Genomic DNA, 27,714 nt, shown 5'->3' on the forward strand with positions numbered 1-27,714 from the left:
CTAAGAAAGAGCATGATGAAAACAGAAAATACTGGATACTGAGTCTTGATTCTAACACTTGCTACTTTTGTGATTTAAAGGTCAGTCTCCAAGTCTCAATTTCCTCATTTATAAAATGGGATGAGTATTTTGCATTAGTAATGTTGCCCTGTCGTAAGAGAAAAAAAGCATTTTTGAGCAGTAAAGCCATTATATAAAGATGAGCTATAAATCATCAATAATCAATGAACAAGCATTTTATTAAGCACATACTATGCTGTCAGGCACTGTGCTAGGGATATATCAGAAAAAGTTAAAAAAAAAAAAAAGAAAAAAATCTCTGTCAAGTAATTTACATACTTTTGGAGGATACCCCCCCCCCCCAATACAATATAAACACAAAAGTAGTTAGGGAGGTAAGGAGGAAAAAAAAAAGGCTTTCCATAGAAGGCATTGTTTGAGTTGAGTCTTGAAGGAAAATTTCTGGGAGAAGAGGATGTATTCTAAGCAAGGTGGACAGTCAGTACAAAAACAGAGATAGGAAAGGAAATTATATAAAATGAAATTGTAAAGATAAGTTGGGGGCAAATTGTCACCTTTAAAGATTAGATGGAAACTTATCTTTGGTCCTGGTGGTAATAGGGAACTACTGATTTTAGAGCAGAAGAGAGACATGGTCAGACCTAAACTTAAAGAACAGCAATTTGCCCACTATGTGGATGATGGATATATAGCAGAGAGATTCAGAATAAGGAGACTCATCAAGAGCATACTGCAATAGTAAAGGTGAGAGGACTAACTATATACAGTGGTGGCTATGTGAATGGAGAAAAGGGGACCAAGAGATGACACAACTGATAAGATTTGGTAAGTAATTAGATATGTAGGGAGAGTAAGAATAATGTTGATGTTATAACCAAAAACCAGAGAATGGAGGAACTATGGATCAATGGTGAGGTTGCAAATATTAAAAAGAAATAGGGAAGTTCAGTAGAAGGATATATATGCAGGGATGGGAAGACAATGAGTCTGTGAAACATTCAGTTTGTAAAGTTCAACATGCAATTAAATACAAAGGAATGAATTCCAGGGAGAGACTAAGGCTGGAAACAGATCTTGGAATCACATGGGTAGAGGGGATAATTCAACCTCACAGAACTAGTAAGATCTAAGTGAATACTAAAATGAAGAATACTATTTCCTAAGTTAACCTGTTTTATCCATATCCATCCATCCAACCGTCTATTTAAAAAAAAAAAAGAAAGAAATCTCTGCCAAGTAATTTACATACTTTTGGAGGATACCCCCCCCCAATACAATATAAATACAAAGTAGTTAGGGAGGTAAGGAGAAAAAAAAAGGCTTTCTATAGAATGTATTGTTTGAGTTGAGTCTTGAAGAACTAGGAGAAACCACTGACATGAAAACTCAAAGGAAAGAGAGAGAATCCAGGAGGTCAATAGTGTAAAATGTTGTGGAGGTGAAGAAGCATGAGCTACATCACACATGTGACTAGGGTTGTAACAGCTAAAGGGCTCTAGCAATATTATAGGGACAGAGACTATAAGGTCCATCCACTTTCGTTTAAAGCTTCCTAAAGTAGAAATATTTCTTCTAAACTTCCTGGGGATCTCTGTATTGGGGGTAAGAAATTTTAATAAATATGCTAAGGGTTTTATTACTTATACTAGGAGTGGGCAGAAAATTTTAAAGATATTTTTCAAATAGTTTATTTGTATGCAATAGCAATTTTACATATCCCCAATCTAGCTATGGATTCCTGGAACTAGGAGGTATATACAAATTTCTTATCCCTATGCAGATAAGGGAGGATTTTAGAGTTTGTATGTTTTACTATTAAAATCAAAATAATTCTATAAAAAATAAAGCAGCATAAGCTATAGGAAATACACAACTTCCATACTGGTAGGGGACTTAACAGATGTCTACATTTTGGGAATGAATGTCAACTCCCCATAATGACTTAGCCAGAATAGGGCTAAATAATATCTTTATAGTTCTGAAAAGAGACTGAAGGCTTGTGGCCTACAGGTTTAATGGCCTGAAACAGAATTTTAAAAGTGCAGAAACCCTCGAGAAAACAATGAAAAGTAACCATATAAATGGCATAAGAAGGCAACCCTGGCTGCCATTTTTTTTTTCTGAGAGGTACACAGCATGATATAGTTGAAAGTACACTGGATTTAGAGAGGATCTAGTTGAATCCTCACTTTACAAGGTAGGAAACTGAGGCCCAGAAACTTAAAGAATGCATGCCTCTGGTCATACAGTGAGACAGCATCAAAGACTGAATATGAATCTACAAATTTTACCCTAAGTAATGTAATGAAACCTATTTCTCTGTTGAATAAGAGGAAGTGGTTTCTTCTAAGACAACTTATTTTTACTATGTAGATCTAGCGTGCAGAATCTAATGAGAAAATTCAAGGATCAACTTCCATATCCTCATGCCCCTGAAAGCTCTGAAAAGCCTCTCATTTAATTCCTTCCACAGGACCATAATACTGAGGTCCCTCACATGCTTTCCAAAGTTAAGAAATACTCATTTTGGAGGAATAAAAAGAGTTGCTCAAGGCAACTCAAAGGGAGATCTAAAAATCCTCCTGTAACCCTTTTCTGCTTAGTGACAAGAAATTTGTATATACCTCCTAGTTCCAGGAATCCATAGCTAATTAGGGACATGTAAAATTTCTATTTCCTCAAATAACCTATTTCAAAGTAACAAAATTTCTACCCATTCCCAGAATTTTCAATAAGCTAATAATTTTCTCTCCTCTTTTGCTTTTCAACACATCAATCTTCTCTCCTTGTTCTCTTCTCTCTTCCCATCCCATCTTCAACACGTCTACTTGAACAAGTGGTCATTTCTCCAACTCTCCCAGTTCTTTACTATTATGATGCCTTTACCTCCAAAGTTTCCTATGGTCAGTGCCCTAATCTCATCTCTCGCTCTCTCCTTTAAACTTCTGCCCAAGTACTGAGATCCACAGAAGGCATGCCTTGACCCTACCAGATGGAGATATCATCCTCTCCCATCAATCTCTTATTCTATTCTTTATTTTTATTATTGTAGAATATGTTCCATATCTTTTTTACTCCATAAAGGCAAAGCTTCTACCAAATTAATTACCCCTACATCTTACATAGTATTTTGGCTATCATAAGGAATTAATTAAATCAATTATTGGTTGATTGTTGCTGGGATCATCACAAAGGATACTGAAAAGAGAAAACATCTTTTCCTTATGAAAATATAGTACATTCACACTGGGAATATTATAAGCAGCTCTGGTCACACCATTAGACAGGTTAGAACTTTGCTTAAGGAATAACAACTGTAGCTGTGTGAAGGATTGGAGATGGGAAAAAATTAGGGCAGGGATACAAAAAAGAAGGCCAATAATCCCAGTCAAAGAGGTGATGAGGGCCTTGATTAGGGTGGAAGTCATTTGAACATAACAAATGGGAACAGATACTTTAAGTGTAGTGGAGATATAAACAATAAAATTCTAGAAGTGATTGGATAGGTGGGTGAGTAAAGAATAATAAAAGAAGATCTGAACCTATATAACTAGAAAATGGTAATACCTTGGACAAAAATAGAGACATTGGGAAAAAAGGACTAGGTTTTGGAGAAAGATATCAATTTTGTTGTAGATGTTGATTTTAGAATGCCTGCCATAGAGTTCTAAATGTCCAATAGTCAGTGGCTGAGGCAGTATTTGAGCTCAGAAAAGACTAGGGCTAGATATAAAGATCTGGGAGTTATCTGTAAAGAGATGACAATTCAACCCATGTGAACTCATGAGGAAACTAAGTGAGAGAGTTCAAAGAGGGAAAAGGGTCCAGGGCAGAATCTCAGGAAACATCCATAATCACAACCATCTAAAGCCTAATCTTCAAACTTCTTTTGTTTTAATATTTTTTACAATATGGCCAAACCGGACTACTTGGCATTTCTAGGTTTTGTCCTAGGACACTTGCACAGAACAGACTCCTTCCCATCATCTTTCTCTTCCTTCAAAATTCATCTTGAATACCACTGTTTTCTTTCATATCTTGCCAGCTACAAGTTTACCCTTTTAACCTCTCCTATATTCTCGATCTATTAGATTTTACCATCTTTGAAGACAAGGCCAGTAACTCCGCATCTTAACATTCTCAGTGCCTACCACATGCATTATTTAAATTGAATGCAAAGAGCATGACTCCTTTTCTATAATAGTGAATATACTACTTTATGAAAGACTTGATGATTTCAAAGAAACTGGAATATCTTTTGAATATGATAAATGGACTTAAAATTACCATACTATTTTGTATATTTAATTCAATTTGATAAGTATTTATTAAATATTTATTTTGTTCCAGGTACCAAAAACAGTTAAGTGTTTTCAGTCAGATTTGTTTGAGGTTATTTTTTCAATTAATTTCCTCCATTGCTTATAGATGTAAATTTCTTCAGAACTGGCCACATTGTTTCATGACCAAAATGCAAAGCCATGATGACTCTAAGAAACTGGAAAGGGCTTGTAGGTCAAAAACTTTACAAGATTTCGTTTGAGAATCTCTGGAATGGCTTAATTTGAGACATGTGATACTTGACTTGGACATGTGGTAAATTTACTCACCAAAGCATTTACAAAAATTTTTTTAATTATGCAAACTATTAACAGCCACGTGAAAGAATGCTTCAAGTCACTAAGAAAATGTAAATCAAACCACCCAGGATTTCTACCTTATACTCCACAAATCAACAAAGATGACAAGTCAAGACTGGAGGGGATTTGGGAAGATAGGCTCACTAGATTCTGTTACTGGGCTTGCACTCCAAGGAGCCCATTGATAAGAAGTCCCCATATACGGGGGCAGAGTCAAGATGACGGAGTAGAAACAGGGCTTCCTCTGGGCTCCGGCTCCCACCTCCCTCAATTCATGTAAAAAATGACTCTAGACAAACTTTGGAGCTACAGAACCCACAAAATGACACAGAGAAGCTAACCTCCTGCTCAGGACAGGTTGGCAGAATGCGGCCAGCACAGCGCCCTGGGAGCTGACCAGCCAGCAGCTGTGGTAGTTTCCAGAATTATCAATCCATAGATGCCGAGGACAAAGTGCAAGGTCAGTGCAGTGTGGACTTTGGGACCTGGGAATTCGGAGTGCGATCTGGCCTTTGCCCCCCAGGGCGAGAAGCAGCTCAGGCACCACAGCTGTGCAGCCACCCACCACATGGCAGCTTCAGCTCCTGGTCTTCAGATTGCAGGGGGACCAACTGACCAGTCTGAGGGGTAATCACTCTTGCTTTAACCTGCTTAGATTTGGATTGCTGTCTAGGGTGAAGGTCCTGGGGTGCATGACCAGCTTGCCAGAGCATGTGGAGGCTTCAGAGAGGGCACCCAATTAACACCTTTGGCAGCTGAGAAAACCCCAGCATTTGGGATAAAGCTCCCATTTCTGGTAGCAGAGTTCTACTGTTGCAAAAAGCCCAAAAGTCAAGTATTTGAGGGGCAACAAGAGCAGGCAAAGGAAGCAAAGCAAACAGAGGAACCCAACTTTACACTCCTATTTTGGGGACAAAAAGGATCAAAGCATAGAACAGGAGGAAGACAGCAAAGTCAGAACTCCTGCACCAAAAGAAGTCCCCATATACACCAAAATATTCATGGCAGAATTTTTTTGTGAAAGTTCAAAACTGGAAACAAATTAGATGCCTCTCAGTTGGAGAACAGCTAAACAAATGAATATAATGGAACATCCCTATATTTTAAGAAATGAAGGTGATGAATTAAAAAAGCAGGAAAAGATCTTGTTGAACTAATGCAGAGGAAAGTAAACAGTCAAGAAAACAGTAAAAATATAATAAAAAAATGACAATATACAGGGGCAGAGCCAAGATGGTAGAGAAAAGGCAGGGACTCACCTGAGCTCTCCCCAAACTCCTCCAAAGATCTTTAAATAATGCCCTAAGACAAAACCTAGAGTGGCAAAACCCACAAAAGGACAGGGTGAAACAATTTTCCAGCCCCAAACAGCTTAAAACTTTTTCAGGAAAGGTCTGTTGCAACAGGGGTGAGAGTGCAGTTCAGGTGGCACCAGTACAGACCAGACTCCAGCAAAACAGAAGCAGGTCTTGGGATTGAATGAATCAATAGCAGCAGCAGCTGATTCAGGAGCTCTAAGCCCACAGATGGTAAGGGGGTCAAAAAACTGGTCAGAAGGAGATTACAGGGGTCTCTTTGCTAGCACCGAGGCAGGACTGTTGCTTTGCCCATACTCAGATCTGGCTCCCAGTCCTGGGTGGCAGTCCCAGGGCAAGGAGGAGAACTAGCCAAAAAGAGCTTAAGGCCACAATGGAATGGGGGACCCTACTCAAAGTTCTATGGCAGAAAAGAGTGCTTGTGGTTGCTCACAGACCAGAGTACAGGCCAGGAGAGTAATAAACATCTCTCCCTAGATCACACTATCCTAGAAGAACTTAAAACTTACAGGACATTATAAGTATCTCTGAAAACAGTTACACAAAACTCCTGAAGCTTGGGGCAGTGTACCCTCTACTCCAGAAGCGGAGTTCTACTTTAACAAAGAGTTAAAAGTCAAGTTAATAGGCTGGGAAAATGAGCAAACAACAGAAAAAACAAATTCTGGGTATAGAAAGTTACTTTGGTAACAAGGGAGATCAAATAAAACACACCCAGAAGATGACAGAAAAGTCAAAATTTCTACACCAAAAGCCTCCAAGAAAAATATGAATTGGTTTCAGGCTACAGAAGAGCTCAAAAAGGATTTTAAAAAAACAAGTAAGAGAGGTAGAGGAAAAATTGGGAAGAGAAACAGGAGCAATGCAAGAAAGTTATGAAAAAGTCAACAGCTTGGTAAAGGAGACACAAAAACATACTGAAGAAAATAAAACCTTAAAAAAACAGAATAGACTAAATGGTAAAAGAGGTACAAAAATCCAACGAGCAGAAGAATGCCTTGAAAAGCTGAATTGGCCAAATGGACTGAAGCAAAAAAAAAAAAAAAACTTCACTGAAGAACTCGTTAAAAAATAGAATTGGCAAAATGAAGAAGGTGGTTAAAAATAAGTTCACTGAAGAAAATAATTTCTTTAAAATTAGAATTGAGCGAGTGGAAGCTAATGACTCTATGAGACATCAAGAAACAATAAAGCAAAACCAAACAAAAAAATAGAAGACAATGTGAAATATCATATTAGAAAAACAAATGAGCTGGAAAACAGACTGACGAGAGATCATTTAAAATTATTGGACTTTTTCTTTTTGTTTTGTTTTTTGGAGGGGCAATTGGGGCTAAGTGACTTGCCGAAGGTCACATGGCTAGTTTTTTTTGTGTGCGTTCTGTCTGAGGCAGGATGTGAACTCAGGTCCTCCTGACTCCAGGGCTGGTGCTTTATTCACTGTGCCACCTAGCCGCCCCAATTATTGGATTTCTTAAAAGTCATGATCAAACAAAAAGCCTAAACATCATCTTTCAAGAAATTATCAAAGGAAACCTGCCTTGATATTCTATAACCAGATGGTAAAACAGAAATTGAAAGAATTCACCAATCACCTCATGAAAGAGACAGCCAAAATGAAAACTCATAAGAATGTTATAAACAAATTCTAGAATGCCCAGGTTAAGGAGAAAATATTACAGTCAGAAAGAAACTATTCAAGTATGTTGGTGTCACAAGCAGGATAGCAAAAGATTTAGCAGTTTCTGCATGAAAGGATCAGAGAGCTTGGAATAGAATATTCTGGAGGGTAAAGGAGTTAGAATTACAACCAATAATCACCTACTCTGCAAAATTGAGTATAATTTTTCAGGGGAAAAAAATCGACAATGTAAGAGAGGACTTTCAAGCATTCCTGATGACAAGATCAAAGCTGAATAGAAAATTTGACTTCCAAATATAAGACTCAAGAGAAGTAGAAAAAGGTAAACAGGGAAGGGAATCATAAAGAACTAAATGAATGTTGAAAATTATTTCTACATATAATTGGGGAAAAATAAAATATTAAATTAATTTTCAAAATAATGACTATAAATGGAGAGAATGACAAAAAATTAAAAGGTGGGAGGTTTGTAAGTTTATACATTGAAAAAAATTGAAATTTTTTCCATGTATTGATCAATTGAGCTGATTGTTTCCCCTCTTTTCCTTTTTGTCTTAAATGAATACTCTGTTATATAAGGATAGCTTTCTGGGAAGCGAAGGAAGAAAGATAATGAGGAAACTAGAGAAGAAAAAAAAAATCATCATTAAAAACCTATTCAAGAATTTAAAAAACTAGTGATCTTATTAAATATTTGAGATACTGCCCCATAGGCTAGTGGGCAATACACATGTGACTCAGTCATACCAGCCAACCATACACATGACTAGCTCCTTGCTGATTAATACTTTGATGCAACAATATCTGAAAATCCTACCCCTAATTTTTAGCCTACTAAAGTCACTACTTACATACTGTAAGGCTAATTTTTCTCCTAACACTTGAAGCATCAAAGTACTTTTTCTTCTCCTCAAAAACAAAACAAAACAAAAAAACCCACCACGCATTGACAACACAACTTAAATAAGTAAAAGCAGTGCCTTGGTAGAGGTTATTGGGGGTTTATGGAGCACCCAGAACATTTTTTAATCAAATTACAATTGAATTAAGTTATAATTTACACTAGTACTACAGTAGTATTTCTTCCGGAGTTATATTTACTCAAATCAACTTGAGACTTCTGACTCCTTCACATTCTTTTTTTCAAAGTTCTTTTTGGCATATAATCCTAACCCATTAGGTATGCTGTTAGTTAGGACAATTATGCATCCCTGGGGCACAGCTTAGGGCCGAATGGACTATGTGTCTGATTCAATATATCTATATATTCTTATGAATTTAAAAAAAAATCAACTGCCTTAAAGATGAATAAGAGGGAAAGGTCAATAACAGGTAACTAGAAGTTCTTAACTATCACCATGCAAGGGCTCCTTCTGCCTCTAAATTTCTTAACATTAAGCAGCAATGGATAAATTTCTTCTTTCCTCTGGCTACATATCCACCAAAAGCATGAAAAGGAAAGGCTCTGTAAATATTAGCCACTGAAGTCTCTAGTTACTCAATGTCAATGGATACTAGTCATCACACAGGAGTCTTACCTCCTTTTCTTAGGATCCAACCGAACACAGACGTTTGCAGTCATCTTGAACAGGAGCTGCATTTAACCATCACCTGTTTACCTGCTCCAACTGTCATGACCTGTTGGACCTTGGGTACATTTTCAGCATTGGGGATATTGTACAACAATTCCTTTTCCATTTGGAATTGTATGTGTAAGTGCCCTTGCTGAAAATGTAGACCAGTAAAGGCTGTGCATATGAATATGTATAATGTGATTAAGTGTGTGAAAAAGAAGTACATGTTATTGAGATGTTCCTCACAGGTTCTGCAACTTAAACGAGTGAAAATGTGTGAGCCTTGTATAGCCAAGGCAGCTGTCCTGTGTATATAGGTATAGAAAAGATAGCTCACTTAATCCTTTCACGCCAGGAGTCGGGATTTTCCCGGAACGACGTCCATTGTCGGCAATGGACGCACCAAAATAACGCCGGCGCCAGTGAGTTAACCACCTCTGTCCTCTTTTCACCTATTATATTTTTCATGCATCATCCAGCTTCCCAACCATCTTCCTGTTTCTTCACAGAATGCACGCTAGGTTCTCTCTTTTCTTCAGCACGGAGTTGAAAATGGAGTTGAGAAAAGGAGACACATGGTCAGCTGGTGATGTTAACAAGCTCCTTGCTGCCCTGAGAAGCTAGATGGAAATGGTTCAAGTTACAAGGGGGATCATCATCAGATCTGGGAGGACAAAGCTTAAGTCATGAGTCTTCATACCCTCCTCCCACCCTCTCCTAGACTTATTTCTAGGATGATCCATATTTTATATAATTACTGTAAAATCAGGCTTAAGAAAACTTGTGAATTCACCTTTCAGAGGTAAGGTAAAGTGAAACATATATCCAGTAATGATCCAATTGACCAAGAAGGTCAAGAAGCCATGGAATGAGTGAAATAAAATAGCAGATACCATAATCTATTGCTGGTAAATTTGCTAGGACTTTGAACTTTAAGGACATTTTTTTTCAAATTTTATCTATTTTGATACATAGGTGAAAGTCAGACAGAAGTAGTTAACTCAGTGCCCAGATAGTACAGAACAAATATACTACATTATTATATTTAAAAAAAACATATAGATTTATAAACAACATATAACTTGTTGTGTGGGTATCCTGTTTTCAGATGCATAGATAAAAATGCCAGCTATACTGATTAAAAATCTAAGTTAACTACAGCAACCTTATTCACATTTCTGAGAGTAGAGCCATGATAAATGATAACTAAAGACATAAGTATACTAAAATTTTCTCAGCATCAATGATATAAAACAAGAGCACAGCTCACAGTCAAGTATAGAATTTCACAGAAATGCAAATCTGTATGAAGAATGATTTCAGAACAAACTAAATTTTGGAGAAAGAAAATTATACTCAGTGGCTCTAGATGACAAGAGTGTCAAGATGAACACAAAATATAAACTGAAAAGTACACAATTTTACTCAAGTATTAGGAAAAAAAAATCTTAAACCTCAAGCTCACAGGATCATCAGGCTGCATACTATTGTGAAATTTTTTATTTAGGTACAATAGTCTTAGAAAGGTTAGAGAAGGAAGTAACAGATGTCAACTTCACAAATTTGAGTTTTGGAGGACAACTCTCAATTGCCAAAATTAATTTCAAATGGGTTAATAATATTACAGACACATTCAATTATAATCAATATATAAAAAACAAGCAAGGTTTGACAAAAACCCAGATTTTTAAAAAATTATTGTTTTTATACACATACTAAGCAAAATAAGATAATCACAATGATTACACTTGCTGTTATGAAACATACTGGGCAAAGAGGTAAAGACAAAATCCATCCCTGAAGCCATTACTCACTGAGCCAAACATATTTAAACTCTCTAAGTATAAATCCTTTAATTCCTACACAGCAGGGAGAGCACAATGAATTTACTATAACCACTAGCCTATTCCCATCCCCATCTTACCTACTATGCTGTCACCTTGATATGGAATCTGCTAACCCTTCCCAACAGGTTTCTTCTTCAAGGGATCTCTCCTGACTGGCTTTTAGCCAGCTATCTTGCATATAGCAGGTGAACAAAAAAAATATTTGCTGAATGAATGCATCCTGCATCCTTTCTTACTAGTAATTCTGATTACTATAGTGCTCATGTCCCATCATAGGCATATTCACTGTGAATCCTTTCCATCTTTTTGTAAGATTAGACAGAAAGAGGGTATGTTCCATGAACTGTTATAGTGGGTAGCTAAGTAATGTAACAGGGGCATGAGTAAGAAAGCAGTCAAAGGTGTTCAAGAATCTACAACAACACATCTCAAACTGCTCAACCCTCAATTAGGAGTTTCAATTCAATTAAGAGTTTCAACACAACAATGAATAGATAGTGTCCCTATTAAGTAGAATTTTTAAAAATCCCCAGCAACTAGTCACTTCAGTCTATGTAAAAGGATAGTCCTATCTGAGCCAAATCTCAGATGTTTGGGGCCAGATTAGGTAAAACCTCACAGGCTGCCTCTAAGTAGAAGCCCTTTTGTATTTGAACCAGCAGTTTGCCATATCTGTTTCTTAAGACATTGGGGAGGAGGAGGGAGAAGATACAGTGAAATTTGAGTACATCTCAGACTCCTCAGATGGTCAAGGTGCTACCAGTCAGGCCCATGGCCATATAAGGTTAACAATGGAATGATACAAACCTTAAAGACATGAGGGCCAAGAACCTAGAGTCCTAATGGTTATTAAAACTTGAAATCCAGGTCTGAGTTCAGAACCTGAATGGACCATTTTCCAGACTCACATTAATTCATACGTGATCTACCAGAATCAGATCACCATGGGATAATATTGTAAATACTGTCCACTTTGCTATACTCTTCCAGAAAGTGATAATGGAAAAGGAACAAGGGACATTGATCTCTACTCTCTTTGGACAAAAATATACGTGAAGGAAGAATTTCTGAGAGATAAGGTAATATCAATCTCTTTGACTGGGGACAGAAGTAAAATACAACATTTTATGCATAAAAGCAACCCACAATCACTGAATAAGATACTGGGGTCAACCAGACTTTTATTTTTTTTTGAAGAAAATCCTATGATATACTATATTAATGAAATGAGTTTTTTAATGTGGCTCTTTGTGGAGATAAAAATATTTAACTGTGACAGAAAACTGAAAGTAAGCAGAATTATTAGCTACTACCAAGAGGGAAAATGAGTCATCTAAATAACTTGTCTGACTGTTGTAAACCTAATTTGCCTGAGGCCACAAGCAAGGCAAAATACTGAAAACACTGAGATGAATTTAGCATTAACAGACATTGCCAATTTGGAGAAAGCAACCCTTTTTGTGTGTGTAATATAAATGAAGCAATTTAATTTAGATTTCTTCATTGAACTTCAAATCTATTCCATTAGTAAAAACTAATCACAATTTACTCTTACCTTTAGGTCTTTCCAACTATCTAGAAGCTTAGTGGCCAGGTCACTTATATCCACCATTTTATCTGGCTGCTCTTGACTCCGCTCACTTTCCACATCAGATACACCCTCCTCTTCATCTTGGGAAGGTGTTTCCATAGCAATAGGTTCTTCCAGCTTTGGGCCATTACTCTCTTTGACCTCAGCTTCATGCTCGGCCTCTGGCTCTGAAGCAGGCTGTTTACTGCTGTCCACTGAGGTTTCGAGGTCACCTTTGGTTGGTGGCAAGTGCTGTGGGGTAAGCTGCTGTGGTTGTGGTTGTTGTGGCTGTGACTCTTCATCTTCTTCCACAGGAGCATTTTCTAACTGGTCAAGGTCTTCTTTGCCATCCTTGCCCTCTAGCTCACTGGTAGCATCAGAGATTGCACTGTCCATACTATTTTCACTTATAATTTTAAGTCTACGAAACACAAGTTTTTTTGGAGTATCTGTGTCAGCTTCTGTGTTCGGCTTGGTGGAAGGATCAGGTGTGTTGAGTGGTGTGTGTGCACGTGATGTATTCTCACTGGAATAACCATCACCTTCACTGAAGTGGGGAACAGCAGTCTTGGTTTGAGACCAGCGCTGGATGATTGGAAGTACTTTGCTCTCCTCCAACATATTTTTTGTAGGAATAGGCAAATGTTCCAAGGTCTTTATAATCTGATTAAACACAATTTTGACAAAGATTCATCACTTTATATAACGCTCACTTTTTAAACCCTTGGATCAAAGTTTAAGAATTTCATGGAAATGTGCTTTTTTTTTTTTGGCCACAAACTTATGCAAAAATTCAGGTATATAATACATACTGCATCACTTTCCTGTAGAATGAAAGGAAAACTAAACTATAAAAAACTATCCAGACTGAACCACAAGGATGTAAGACAGTTAAAGAGATCAGCCAAAAAAAATCTAATCTCTTATTAATAAAGGTTCTATGCAGTATGATAAACTCAAACTCTTTACCTTAAAAGAAAAAGTTCAAAATGTATGCTTTCCTTCTCCTACCCCAGAAATAAAAAGAACTGGTTCCCGGGCTTAGCTGTGTGACTTTGGACAAATTACTTCACCAACCCTCAATTTTTTACACTATAAAATTAAATGGTTTGGACTGGATAATCTCTGAAGTGTCTTCCAGTCAAATCAGGTTATATGAGCTTCTACTTTTCCCTCTATACAGGCTGAGAAACTCAAATACATTTCTTATTGAATAATGTTGCTATTTTTTCAGAAGAAACGCAGTGTGGTAGGTATATACCTAACATCAAGAGTCAATTACAAAAAACTAAAGGAGAGTCAAATATAAAACAATAAATAAAAATTATTGACCTCTTCCTGTAGCTTCTGATTGTTTCCTCGACCATCACCTAGCTCTGCCATCCAGATCCACAGAAGAGATAGACCATGGCATTCTAGGAAGGACTTTAAGCAGGACTGAGACTGAGTGTTCTTTAAAATCAAGAAGAGAAAAAGAAAAGTCAAAGTAGAACATATAGGAACATTCCAATTCTTATCTGCCAAAACCTTATACAGTTACTTCACAATTAGAATCAATGCTACAAAACTGATTTAAATATAAAAAGTTACAATATTAAGATAATGTCATAAAAATGCACTTTGGGAAAAATTGCATTCTAGAAAAATACTGTAATATAGAAATATAAGAAGGTTAACAAAATAACTGTTCAATCCTAAGTAGTTAAAAAGTTAAATTGTTGGGGCGGCTGGGTGGCACAGTGAATAAGCACCAGCCCTGAAGTCAGGAGGACCTGAGTTTAAATATGGCCTCAAGACATTTAACACAAAAAATAGCCTTGTGACCTTGGGCTTCACTTAACTCCAATTGCCCTCCAAAAAGCAAAAAAAAAAAAAAAAGTTAATTGTTGGCTTGCTTTTTACAATCTCTACCCATAAATTGAAACAATGTACGTATGCTTCAAATTAATTTTTTCTTTTAGATTTTATTTTGTCATTCTGTTTAAAAAGAAAAAGGTAGCATTGTGTAGTGAATAGAGACAAGGCTTTAATGCCAGGGAAAACCTGAGCTGTTCTGTCCTAGACACATACTGCTTGGATATAATTTCTATTTTATGTTAACAAATTCCTGATATGTCCAAGTTTCAAAAAAAAAAATTCACTTACAAATACCAAAATGGGGAGAAATGCACCTAATCCAGTAAGAATTAATTCCCTTATTTTGACTAGAAGTAATATTAAATATTCCTGTTCATATTTTAGTCTAGAAATCAAATAATCACCTGTATGAGTTTGAGACAGGTAAGTTTCTGCTCCAAAGTCTCAATTCTAACCATCAGCCTCGATAAACTGAGCACCTGGTTTTTATCAGAAAGGCCTTCACCGTTTTCTAGAAGTGCTTCAAGTTCTCCATCCACCTAGCATGTAAAAAAAAAAAAAATAGATTACAAAAATATCAACTTTTTTTAGGTAAAGGAAAATAACTGATCAACAAATACTGATTGAGTACTTATATGGTATAATCTGTGCTAGAAACCCAAGAAGATATTAGCCAAAGAAGAAGGTCCCTGTCCTCAGGGAATTCAAAATTTATTGTAAGGCAAATCTAACACACTTCAAAAACAAACAAAAAAAATTAAAATACTGACTCTGTATTACTGCAAAAGTCAGAGAAGGTTTCATGGAAGAAATAAGACCTCAATCAGACTCTGAAGTTGGATACCTGTATATAGAGACAAGGGGACATTCTATTTTAGGTAGGTGGGGAGGGAAGGTGACAGAAAAGAGAGCTAGAACGAGCAAAGGTAAGATGAGAGAAGCCAAAATGAGTAAAGGATACAGAAGATCAACCTGGTTGGAAGAGAAGATATAGGCTGATTATGGAGAAAAAAGAAAGGCAGAAAAATCTGAATTTCTGAGTATGGATAAACATGATTAATGTGGGTGGTCTTTTGTAAAGATTGGTCTGGCATTAGTAATGCAAGATGGATTTGGAAGGCAAAATTAACACAAAGAAGAGTTATAAGGTTGGGAGGAAAGGATAGGAGATCTGCAAAGTGAGTGAATATCAGCTAGGGTGATGTATAGCAGGAACTGTGTGTGCTCTGGAAATATGACGGTCTGGAAGGAACCTGGAAATCTTGGACAACTGGGCTACACAAATACCATTGACTGAGTTAGCAGACCAATCATAGTAACTTTAGAGTCATGATTACAAATTGTCCCTACTAAATACTGGTGTGATCAGCTTAACAGCTATGAGTGGAATAAGTAATATACTCTACCATTCTGCTACTACTATAAAGAAGGCAAGATATACCACAAACAAAACAAAAAAAAAAACATCCCAAACTGAAACAAACAAAAAAAATCCCACTCCATTTCTAAGCCTATATTACGTAAAATAAGAAAAGTAACTGTAGAACTCCAAAAACCTGACAAGGAAAAAAAATGTAAAATCCTGGATTTATTTTAAAAATGAAGGCCAACTCCAGAAATTACATTTATTATGACAAAAACAGCAGTTAGGTTTAAAATGATTTTGAAAAGTTATGCATATTTAAATTGAAATTCTGAAAGATATTTGGAGTCAAGTGACATGAATCCAACTAGTAAGCCAATTACCATAAAAAGGCATTTAAAAAATTTATGATCTGCTATAACTATCATAAATGAATGCATTCTCTCACAATATTTTAATGAAAATATAAAAAAACTCAGGACCTATATACATAGCAGCATAATGCAATAATCACTGTTTTATTAAGAACTTTAGGAGTAAAAGTAGGGTTATCATGCAAATGCCCCTAAGGAAAGGCAAACACCACCAAAGAAGAAGCAACTTGAAAGAGTTACTGAAAACCTAAGAAAAGGAATTTGAAGATTTATCAACATCTAGCTGATACAAGCTGTGAAAACCTAAATACCATACTGCCCAACTAAAATAGATTACAAAAAACAACAAAAACAAGAGGAAAAGAATACAGAAAATAAAAAGAAAGCAGGAATTCAGACTCCCTTAAATCTGCAACTTAAAGCAAAAATTAAAGAGTTATGGTGACACAAAGATTAAAGTGACATAAAATGTCACAGCAGTGTAAAATAAATTATTCAATACCAATCAAAAACTTTATTGAGGAGTAAATAAATCAGAGGTGAAAACAAAACTCCCAAAGAAGGAAGATGTGGAAAATTATCAAATGAAAAATAAGGTTTTCACTCCATAAACCTATGAACAGAAAGAACAGTCGTGTCAAGTGAGGTTGATAAATCAGCTTTTCCATAAAACTGTGAAGTGGAAGGGCCAGATAAGAGCCATAACTATGGGATCAAACGCTTCATAACTATGTACAAATTACTACCAAGGCACTCTACTAACTTCCTTTTTATATACTTATATATCAATGAGCATAAACATTTCCACATACCTAGCAAAACAGGAAAAAAAAAACCCAGACTGTAATCAAGTTGTGTGGCTCTATTACCCAATTTTAAAGGGTATACACCACACCAAATTTAACATGACAGTACCATTCTGAACTTTCTTCAGTTCTCTTCTGTGCATTTAGGGTTTTAGTGATACTTTTTCTCCTCTTCTTCCCATATGTCATGACATATACATTAATATCAAAGCATATGGGGGCGGCCAGGTAGCACAGCAAGTAAGAGCACTGGCTCCAGTGTTGAGAAGACCTGGAGATCGAATCCCGGGATCAGACACTTAGCACCCACCCAGAAACACCTGGCCGTGTAACCTTGAGCAAGTTACTTAACCCCATTTGCTTAGGGGCGGCCAGGTGGCTCAGCGAGTAAGAGCACTGGTTCCAGTGTTGGGACGACCTGGAGATCGAATCCCAGGCTCAGACACTCAGCACCACACCCAGAAATAACTGGCCGCGTAACCTTGAGCAAGTTACTTAATCCCAATTGCTTAAAAAAAAAAAATCAAAGCATATGTATGCCAGCAACCACTGAACCCTCCAAAAAGAGGTCAATGTATGCTTATATAATTTATAGAAAGTTTTCAATAGTTCGTATCATGAAAAAAAAAAAACCCTATAAACTCACAACAGAAATAAAAAATATTTGCTAAGTAAAAAAGATGTACCTGAAAAAATACCAGCAGTGCAAAAAGAATTTTATCAGTTCAGTACTGTACAAGCAGTTGGAAAATGCTATGACATATATATCACCTATGTTGATTATCACAAACCTTTGGGCTCAGTTTTGCACTCATGGCTTATCCACATAATGCACACACACACATAAAAAATGTTATACAGAAAATAGGAGACCAAAGTATAGTGAGTATTTTGAGGTATAAGTGGAAGTATCTGAGGTCCAAGTGGAAAACTTTCCCCTATTAAAAACATGACATCGACACAAAAATGTCAAGAACAATTAACAAAAAATTTTTAGGGAGTTAAACCCATTATGGTTCTGCTTAGCCTTAATCCAATGCCATCTCTGGAAAGAAAGGACAAAAAAAACCCAGATACAGATTAATGTCTATTCCCACTTATAAAGACCAAAGATTTTTTCTTTTAAGTTCATTTGTAGATGAAGTCTACAGCCATTTCTACAAATAGTGTCAAAGTATCAGCAGATGCAATGAAATGCTTAAATTTAGTGACTAATGACTTTTCAAGACTGGAGTCATATAAAAAAACAGATTTGGCTTCTTAGGCAACTTACTGCCATGAGCATGATTTCTAAATGAAGGTAAATTAAAAAAAAGAATTTCATAGAGAAGATCTGAAAGTTTAGAATTATAAGATATGGAATTCTGTACCCTTCTAGCAGATGAACACAGCTGATAACATAATATGTAATTATACTGTGTGTTGATTTTTAAAAATTTGATTCAGTATAAGCAAAATGTAGCTTTAAAGTATTCTTACAAGTATGTAAAAATTAGGCAAGATTATATGATGTCTATGACTGAAGAAATTAAAATTTTCAATAATGCATTAACTGCTGACACCCAGATAGGTTCAGGCTATTATAGATGTTTTAAGTACAATTCAAACAAAAGTGTTTTTCCTAGTAAAGCTCAAATATTATATATGCTCTTATTCATATTGGAATTGCACTGCCTCTTTCAGAACAAATTTTCTTTAATGAAAATTATAGTAAATAATAAAGAACATTCTAACTATCAATACTGGAAAGATGATGGGAAACACACATTGCACCTAGAAAGGCAACTCTGTGAATCAGTACATAAATATGTGTATCTTGCATAAGTACTGGAAGAAGAGAACTAGTCAGGCTAAACTGAATCTCAGAAAATACAATATGCCTTCAAAGATTCCAAACATCAAACAAATGAGAAAGCCCAAATCTAAGATTATGCTAAAAGATTTAGATTTGTGGAACAAAATTATCTCAGAAGAACTGAAATTACAAGTAATTCAAAGGTATATGAAAGACCATGACAAGGATAAATAAGATGCCACATGCTAATAATTATGATTTTCGGTTAGTGAAAAATGTTATTACTGAGATCACATTTGACTTAGCAATCGTTTTAAAAAAAAAGCAAGCTGGGCATGTTCTAAGAAGGACACAGCAGATCAATGAGACAACAGATAAACAACATAACAGGGTGTTTATACCCCTTGAATTACTTAAAGAACATGAGGATGGAGCTCCAGGAAACTGGGTAGATTCTTAAAGGGGAATTTATGGTAAAGCAGAGACAAGTGATTTTCTAGAGATAAGGTGCAAATGAATTGTGATTTGCCTAGATCCAGAAAATCCAGTTTCCTTCAAGACTCTTGAAGTTGACCCTGAAATGGATCCAAATCCCAAGACCTATTTCTAGAATGACTATTACAAAAATAATTAAATATTATAGTATCCTCAGCTCCCATTTCAAAGTTTTATGCTTAAAATTTGTTAACTATTTTATAAATAAAAGAGGGAGGGGGCACAGAGAGTACCTTTTCAAATTTTTTAAAATTAAAGCTTGTGGGTCAGCTAGGTGGTGCAGTGAGCAGAGTACCAGCTCTGGAGTCAGGAGGACCCGAGTTCAAATCCTACCTCAGACACTTAACACATAAAACTAGCCGTGTGACCTTGGGCAAGTCACTCAACCCCAACTGTCCTCCAAAAAGAAAAAAAAACACACAATTTAAAGCTTGATCATGAATCTGTATCAACAGAATCGGCTTAGGAGCATTGTAAAAATTAGGCAAGATTTCTTTGGGCAACTACAAAATCCACGACACATTTCAACGCTCATTGAAATCTAATTTTCCCTCAGAGATTGATGCTTTATGTAACAGTGTTTACTATGTTTTGGAGCTTCATTCTGTCCACTTAATGTCCATGATCCAAGTAAGTATGCATATAAAACCAACACCAAAAAAGTCCCATAACTAGGGTGAAAACTATTTGTTCAGATTAATGATGAAATAATGTCTGAAAAGTTCCTTAAATCACAAGGGGCTCAGTGATCTGTGAAATGATCTTCAACATTAACTAAAATGATGCCAAGACTGAGCTTCTATCAATGTTAATTCCTACAGAGTTGCTACCACTTACCCTAGAAATTACATTTTTCCTCAAAAGCTTTTTAAAGTACAAATAAGGAAATATTTCCCTCATTACAAAAGTACAAGAACACTTACAGAGTCCTTCTTACGAGACCGCTCCTTCTTCATTTTTCCGCCAGCTGCACGAATACTGACTCTATTTTCTCCTCCAAGGTAACCTCGACAGTTTGCTGAGCCACAGAAGCATTTCTGAGCTTCTTTCCTAGAGAAGAAACGCAAGGAAGATTATCAGCTAAACTGAATAAGCAGTACAATAAAAATTTTAAATAGTACATTGTCTTAAAAAAATATTTGCAAATATATGAAAAGGCTTTTAGTTCCTATCATAGCAAAGATTTAGTTTAAGGAATTGGGAGAGCATTTAGCTTATAAAAGTTAAGTGGGGACATGATAAGGACCATGGTTATCTGAAGGGCTATTGCTTCAAGATGAATTCAATCTGACAAGCATTTCTTAAGGACCTACTATGTGACAGGCAACGGGGCAAGTTACAAGAGATATGCTTGGTCTGAGAAGTCATCAACATGAGCAACAGATAATTACAAAGATAAAATTTAGACTTGAAGAAAGTAATAACTTCCTAACAATTACAATTATCCAAAGGTAGAATGGGTTGGGTTACCTCAGGCAGAACTCAAATCCCCCTCATTTGAGGTTTTTAAGCAAAGGATATGAACCCTTATTGGGTTTATTACAGAGGGAATTCTTGTTCAGGGATGGGTCATAATCAATGGTCTCAAAAATCCCTTTTGATTTTATGACTTTTGATAGTAGAACCATAGAATATTAAGAATTAGAAGGGACATTAGTTATAATCTAATTTATTCTTTCTGTTTTTTTTTTTTTGAGGCAACCAGGATAAAGTGACTTGCCCAGGGTCACATGGCTAGTAAGTGTCCAGGGCTGGTGATCTACTCACTGTGCCACCTAGCTACCCCTAATTTATTCTTACATTGCATGAATCTCATCTACTATCACTGTAGGTTTTTCCCAATGTTAACTCTTGAGCTTCTCTCCTCTTTTCTTCTTTAATGGCATTATGATTCTCTTAGTAACCCAAATCAAAACCTTGAAATGTCTGACTCCTCCTCCTTATTTCCTGTTCTTGCTTGCAATATCATTCTTACCTCTCCATTTCTTGATACCATCCCAGATCAGACCCTTGTTAATTAACTAATTGATTAATTAATTTTTGCCTTTTCAAGGGCAACTGGGGTTAAGTAAGTTGCCCAAGGTAACACGGCTAGTTTTTTTGTGTGGGTGTTAAGTGTCTGAGGCCAGAACCGAACTAGGGTCCTCCTGACTCTGGAGCCAGCGCTTTACTCACTGCGTCACCTAGCCGCCCAACTCTTGTTAATTTAAACCTGGACTAATCCTCCTAACCAATTTAGCTACCATCCTTTCTTCTTAGGTTTACTAACAGAGGAAGGATGAGTCTCATTATACTCTGCCCCAGTATCACCATATCTAAACTATTGTATTATATGACAGCTATGTGATGACTTAAGCAGGTAGAAGGAAAGAAAAGTCATACTTGCTCCATTTGGGACATATTACTCAAAAGGCAACTCCTAAGTGTATCTATATTCTTGCAAATGGAACCAAGTTCAACTATTTTGGATCTAGCTTCTTACTCTGCATTTTCTCCAGAATATAATCTCACTTCCTCCAAAAAATTTACTTTTATAGGACTTAATCCACCATCATTATATAAAAGAACAAAGCTGAAAATAATAATCCACAACTTAATAAAAAGTAAACAGCATGCTACATTACTAAATTAGATCTTTGAAGTAGTCAACACATGGTTTTCTTACAGAAGCAAAGAAGCTGATTCAACTAGGAAAAATGCCTGGTTGGAAATATGAAGTAAGAGCTCTTGGAAATACAAGACACTCAACCACACTGTTCATAGCATCCATGCTTTCCAGAATAGGAACATCTCCAAGCTGCTAAGTCTATATTAATATTTTACTCAGGAAAAAAATTTTAGTTAGCTTTTTCATAAATTCTCCAAATCTAAAATACATAGAGAAAAATATAAATAAGAAAGGAATTGGGCATGCAGGGTACCAGTTAGTTGCCACAGAATATCACCTAGTGGCCAGGAGGGGAGTTTATCATATTTATATAGCTTTTATCTATTAACCAGATAAGCTAATTTCTGGTGATTGGGTTATTATAATTTGAGTTGTATTCCCTTTCTGCCAAAGGTTACTTAAAGGAAATGTGTACATGTCTGCATGGATGCAAGAGAAATTGTATGAACATTGTTATATAAAAAATAAAAGTGACAGACTTGGAATAGCAAAGTAACAAGATCACTTTATAATATAACAGCAATGATAATAATAATAATGTTGATAACAACAACAATAATAATAATAATAGCTGACACTTGACATAGTACTTTATGGTTTAGAAAGTACTTCTATATACTCTCATTCAATTTTCACAACAGCCCTGGATGCAATAGGTAATTTTAATATCAACAAGATAGTCTCTTGTCTCCTGGAATTAATTCCCCAAGATTGTTATTTTTCAAATATCCCTTTAGAAATACTCAACAGGGCCATACTGATGAAGACTAAATCTAGAGAACTGAAAAAATCTCACTATATGCATTAGGGTCCTTCAGACCCTTACTAAAGCTGCCGAAAAACTATCAGATTAAAAAATCTTTCAACCCCAACACATCATTTCCATGACCCTGAACCCAAAGGATACCCCACCAAAATAGGTTAAAAGAAAAATTTTAAACATACCCATATCGTTGAAATTGATAATCAAATGTTAATTCTGAACCTGAAGGAACCAATTTAGTAGTGAAAAAGCCAACCCTCAGCTGTCCATTCACAGTCCACTGAAAGAATATAAGGGAAAGGAAAATTATAATGGAACCAGAATTTTTAAAAATCATTTTAATTTTTAATATTCAATATAAAAGAGCACAGGGCATTTCAGAATATAAATATGCCGGAGTCTGAATAAAAAGAATTAGCACATAATACAGAGGTGTCATTTTACAAAGAAAGAAATTGAGACTCAAAGATTAAATGATCTGTGTATTACACAGGTGCAAAATGTTTGGGGTAAGGCTTTGGTGTTCTTTTCAATACAATACTCAACCTTTCACTATAAGACACTGAAGCTCTGATACAACAGCAACATCAATTTTGAGTAATTTTAGTCCTCTTTGACATGGGCTTGCCCAACATTAACTAAGTTATAGGGGCAATGTTATTAATGGAGAATTATTTAGATCAAACAAAGCATTTATAAAGTGCCTATTAAGTGTCAGGCATTATGTTACATACTGGGGATAGCAAGACAAAGAATGAAAATTCCTATTTTACAAGAAGTTTACATTCTATCAGGGGACACAAGTATAGGAGCACATATAGAAATGTAGAGATAATAAATATAAATTATTTAAATATAAGAAATTTTGGAAGGAAGGCACCATAGTTAGGTGGACTCAGAAAGTCTTGTAAAAAGATGATGTTTCCATGACATCTTGAAAGAAGACAGGGATTCTCTTAGGTGGATTTGAAGGAGAGCATTCTAGACACAGGGGACTACTGGTGCAAAGGCATGAAAATGGGAGGTGGAATGCCATGTGCAAGAATTAGAGAGGAGAATACCAGTACAACTGAATCATAGAAAGCAAAAAAATAATGTACAATGATGCCTAAAATCAGATATATTGGGACAAAGTTATAGTTATAAAGAACTTTAAAATCTAAACAGATGAGTATACATTACACCCTAGAGCAGGGGTGGGGAACCTGCAGCCTCCAGGCTTTTGACTGAATACAAATTTCACAAATAATAAATCCCCAAAATAAAAGGATTTATTCTGAAAAACCTGAACTCAGTCAACAGGTCATACCCAAGTACCTAGATGTGGCCTTGAGGTCACAAGTTCCCCACCCTTGCCTAAAGCAAAGGTTCTTAATCTGGGATCCATGAACTTGTTTCAAAAAAATATTTTGAATGTATTTTATGCATTTAAAAAAATTATTCTGAGAAGAGGATCACACGCATCGAACTACCAAAAGGGTCCAAGACACAAAAAGGTTAAGAATCCCTGGAATTTAATAAAGGAAAGACATGATCAGATCTATGCTTTAGAAAAAATGAATCTGACAGCTATGTGGAAGATGGAAATGAGTGGGGAAGAGACTTAAGGTAAAGAGGCAATTAGGAGGCTGCTGCAATAATCTAGACTAGAGGTGGTCAGATATGGCTATGCTGCAAGACATATAGGCAAGAATTTGACAAATGATTGGATATAAGTGGATTAAATAAGGCTGACATGCTAAGAATAACAAGATTACAAACCTGGGACACCAGAAGAATGACAGTGCCTCTGAAAGAACTAGGGACAGTAACAAAAAAGGAAGAGTGTGTAGGGGCAGAGTGAGGTATGGTAGGGGCAGAAAGGCAATGAGTTTAGTTTTATACAAGTTGAGTTTGAGATGTCTCTGGTACAGACAATTTGAAACATCTCAATTGATGATGTGGAACTGAATCTTAGGGGACAAAGAGAGGTTGGCTATAGGGATCTGTGAGACAACTATATAGAGATAATAATTAAACACATGGTAACTCAAAGTCATAAAGACAAAGAATAGGAGATGTAGGATAGAACCTTGGGAACACTCACTATGTTACGGGCCTAATATGGAAGATGAGCTAGTAAGACTTCAACAAAATTGGAATGAAAACCGGGTGAGAATAGTGTGACAAAAACCCACAGAGATTATATAAAGAAAAAAGGTGACAAGTCTACAGTGCCAAAATACTGCAGATAAGCAGAGAAGGATGAGGACTGAGAAAAGATCATCAGATGTTGCAATTTTAATAAGACAGCTTTGGAATGAATGATGAAATGCAAGTGAACACAATGTGTGGTCATATTTTTCGAAGGGTATAGTTGGAAAAGTGAAGATAAAAGAGCATTTGGGAGAATAGCAGGACTTAGTGAAGCTTTTTTAATGAGGGAAGGGAGCGAGAGAGAACACACAGCATAAATGAGGGGTTACAATCTGCTAGAGATAGAGGGAAAGGGGAATGAGAACCAGAGCATAAGTAGAGGAAATGCCTTTGCTGTGGAGCAGGGTCACCTTACTGTTAGAGAATGGGAATGACGTCAAGTGTTTTGAGACAAAGAGTTTTGAACAACATTATAGGGTTTTGAGACACTGGGGGTACTAGTGTGTAATTTACGATATTAATGACTGATGCTTCTCAATATTTGGTTTCGTATTCCTGATAAATGGAAATGCCAACATTTAAAAAAATCATTTATATTTTAAATGTACTAGAAGAGGCACTACTAATTGAATTCAATTCTACATCAGGAAACATTGTGAGATTATTTATAAGGCACCATGTTAGGCACTGAGAATAAATGAAAACATAAAAAACCCCTGTCCTCAAGGAACTTATATTCTAGTGGGATATAACATGTACACAGATAAGTAATGCAAACTAATTTGAGGAAAAGAGAGATGACTAACTACAGAGAAAAGAGAAAGGCTCACATAAGAGGTAGCATCATCACTGATTCTTAACTGTTCTTTCAGCTATATGCCCATATATGTTGGGAGGGAAGGATAATACATGAGCCTCAATACTATTAATATCCCATTAATTGAGTCTAGTCAACAACTATTTACTAACCCTATGGGCCAGAAACTGTGCTAAGCAGTGGGGAGTGAAAGGTGAAAACCAGACCCTGTTCTCAAGGAGCTCAGTTCATATAAACTATAAAAACAAACAAGATATAGCCAGGATAAATGAGAAATAACCTTAGTGAAAGTCACTAAGGTTACAGAGAACAGTGAATGTTTTTTTGTAAAAGGGGGGATTTTAACTAGGATCTGAAGTCAAGAGGTGGAAATGAGGAGAGAATTTCAGGCATGGAGACAGTCAGTGAACATGAATGGAATTGAGTGTATAGTAGAGCAAGGAGGCCAGTGTCACTGGATTGTAAAGTATGTGGTGAGGGGGTGGGGTGGAAGGAGTACAGTCACTGGAGTTTACTGAAGAGGGGGACAAAGGGAATAGGAAATATGGCCTAACCTATGACTTAGGAAAATCAATTTAGTAGCTTAGTGGAGGATGGATTGTAGTGGGGAGATATTTAAGGCATGGAGATTACCAGAAAAGTATATATAGAAAACTAGGTATAAAGGGATGAGGACTTGCACCAGGATGATGGCGGGGTCAGCAGAAGGAAGGGAGAGTATGAGATGTTGCAAAGGTAGAAGAGAATTACTACAACTTGGCAAAAGACTGGATGTGGGGAGTGAGAATGAAAAGTCAAGGATGACACTTGGATTGTGAGACTGAGTGACTAAGAGGATGGATGGAAGTACCCTACACAAATTAAGTTAGGAAAGGGAGAGGATTCAGTTTTATACAATGCTGAGTTTAAGATGTCTATGTGACATTCAGTTCGACATGTCCAACCAGGCAGATGGAGATGTGAGACTAGAGGCCAAGAGAGAGGTTAGGCTTGAATAAGGAAATCTGGAAACCACCAGTATAGAGATAATATGATTGACTCTATGGGAATTGATGAGATTGCCAAATGAAATAGCACAGAGGAAGAAAGGAGCCCAAGACAGAGCCCTGTGAGACACCCTATTAGGCATTACCTGAAAGGAGATCTGGCAAAGCATACCACATCAGAGTAGTCAGACAGGTAGAAAGAAAATGGGGAGAGAGCTCTTAAAAAAAAAAAAACATAAAGAGAGTGTCAAGGAGAAAAGGGTGATCAACAGTGTCAAAGGCTGCAGAAAGGTCACTAAGGATTGAGAAAAAGACATTAGATTTGGCAATTAAGAGATCATCATTAACTTTGAATTGAGCCATTTCAGTTGAATAATGAGTTTTCAGGAGAGGACAGAAATGGAGGCACCAATTGTAGATGACCTTCTCAACACTAGAGAGATCAAGTGAATACTTCTGTGAGTTTTCTCAAAGTTTGTGGGGTTTCTCATAAAGGAAGGGGAGTGTGGGAAGCCTTGGATGTGTTTATAGGCAGTAGAGAAGCAGGCTGTAGACAGGGAGTGGACAGATTAATGATCTGCAAAATCAAGCCAAGTTAGGTATAAGAATAGTGAAAGCAAGTAAGAACCACAATAAAAAATTCCATGTCAGTCAACATAAAAAGTAACATTTCGATTTAGGAGGAAATTACTTAAGGTTCATGAAAAACAAGCAACAATGGATTCAAATATGGCCTATACTTTCTCCCACCAATTGTTCTTCCTATCATCACAATCTTAGTGCCCAGCCTTGCTAGTCACTGAGATGACCCCTATATGCCTCCTTATGTTGCACTGAAAGCCACTCTTTTGGAAGTCTATCAGCTCTATTTCACTTTAGCTTTACCTAGGAGAAGGTGGAAGGCATTTCCCCACCCTCCTGAAAACAAAAGTATGCATGCACTTTATGTCACTAGCTCTGCCTCTTGCTGGGCTGCAGCTCTGGTAGTTATTCCATGAAGCATCTAAGGCGGCCTGAGGAATTTTTTTTGGTAGAGGGATATAA

The 27,714-nt window shown here is 36.4% G+C and overlaps 1 protein-coding gene across 3 annotated transcripts in view; it reads right to left on the reverse strand.

The window, feature by feature from the left end:
- The window catches only part of SETD2 (SET domain containing 2, histone lysine methyltransferase), a 141,924-nt gene that overhangs the window by 56,820 nt on the left and 57,390 nt on the right, over positions 1-27,714 (reverse strand). For 2 of the 3 annotated variants that reach the window (XM_069095910.1, XM_069095912.1), the window contains 5 exons: positions 22,914-23,011; positions 20,224-20,350; positions 14,872-15,006; positions 13,943-14,062; positions 12,596-13,273 (listed from right to left, as the gene is read on the reverse strand). In XM_069095910.1, the coding sequence (XP_068952011.1) occupies positions 12,596-13,273; positions 13,943-14,062; positions 14,872-15,006; positions 20,224-20,350; positions 22,914-23,011 (1,158 nt within the window). Of the gene's footprint in view, positions 1-9,530; positions 9,814-12,595; positions 13,274-13,942; positions 14,063-14,871; positions 15,007-20,223; positions 20,351-22,913; positions 23,012-27,714 lie in introns of all 3 variants that reach the window. The other variant, XR_011169813.1, reaches the window with a different exon arrangement.

Source organism: Petaurus breviceps, unplaced genomic scaffold, assembly GCF_028583685.1.
Source record: "Petaurus breviceps papuanus isolate PSGF00001 unplaced genomic scaffold, PetGlider_PUasm1.0 227, whole genome shotgun sequence".
NCBI classification, from domain to species: Eukaryota; Metazoa; Chordata; class Mammalia; order Diprotodontia; family Petauridae; genus Petaurus; species Petaurus breviceps.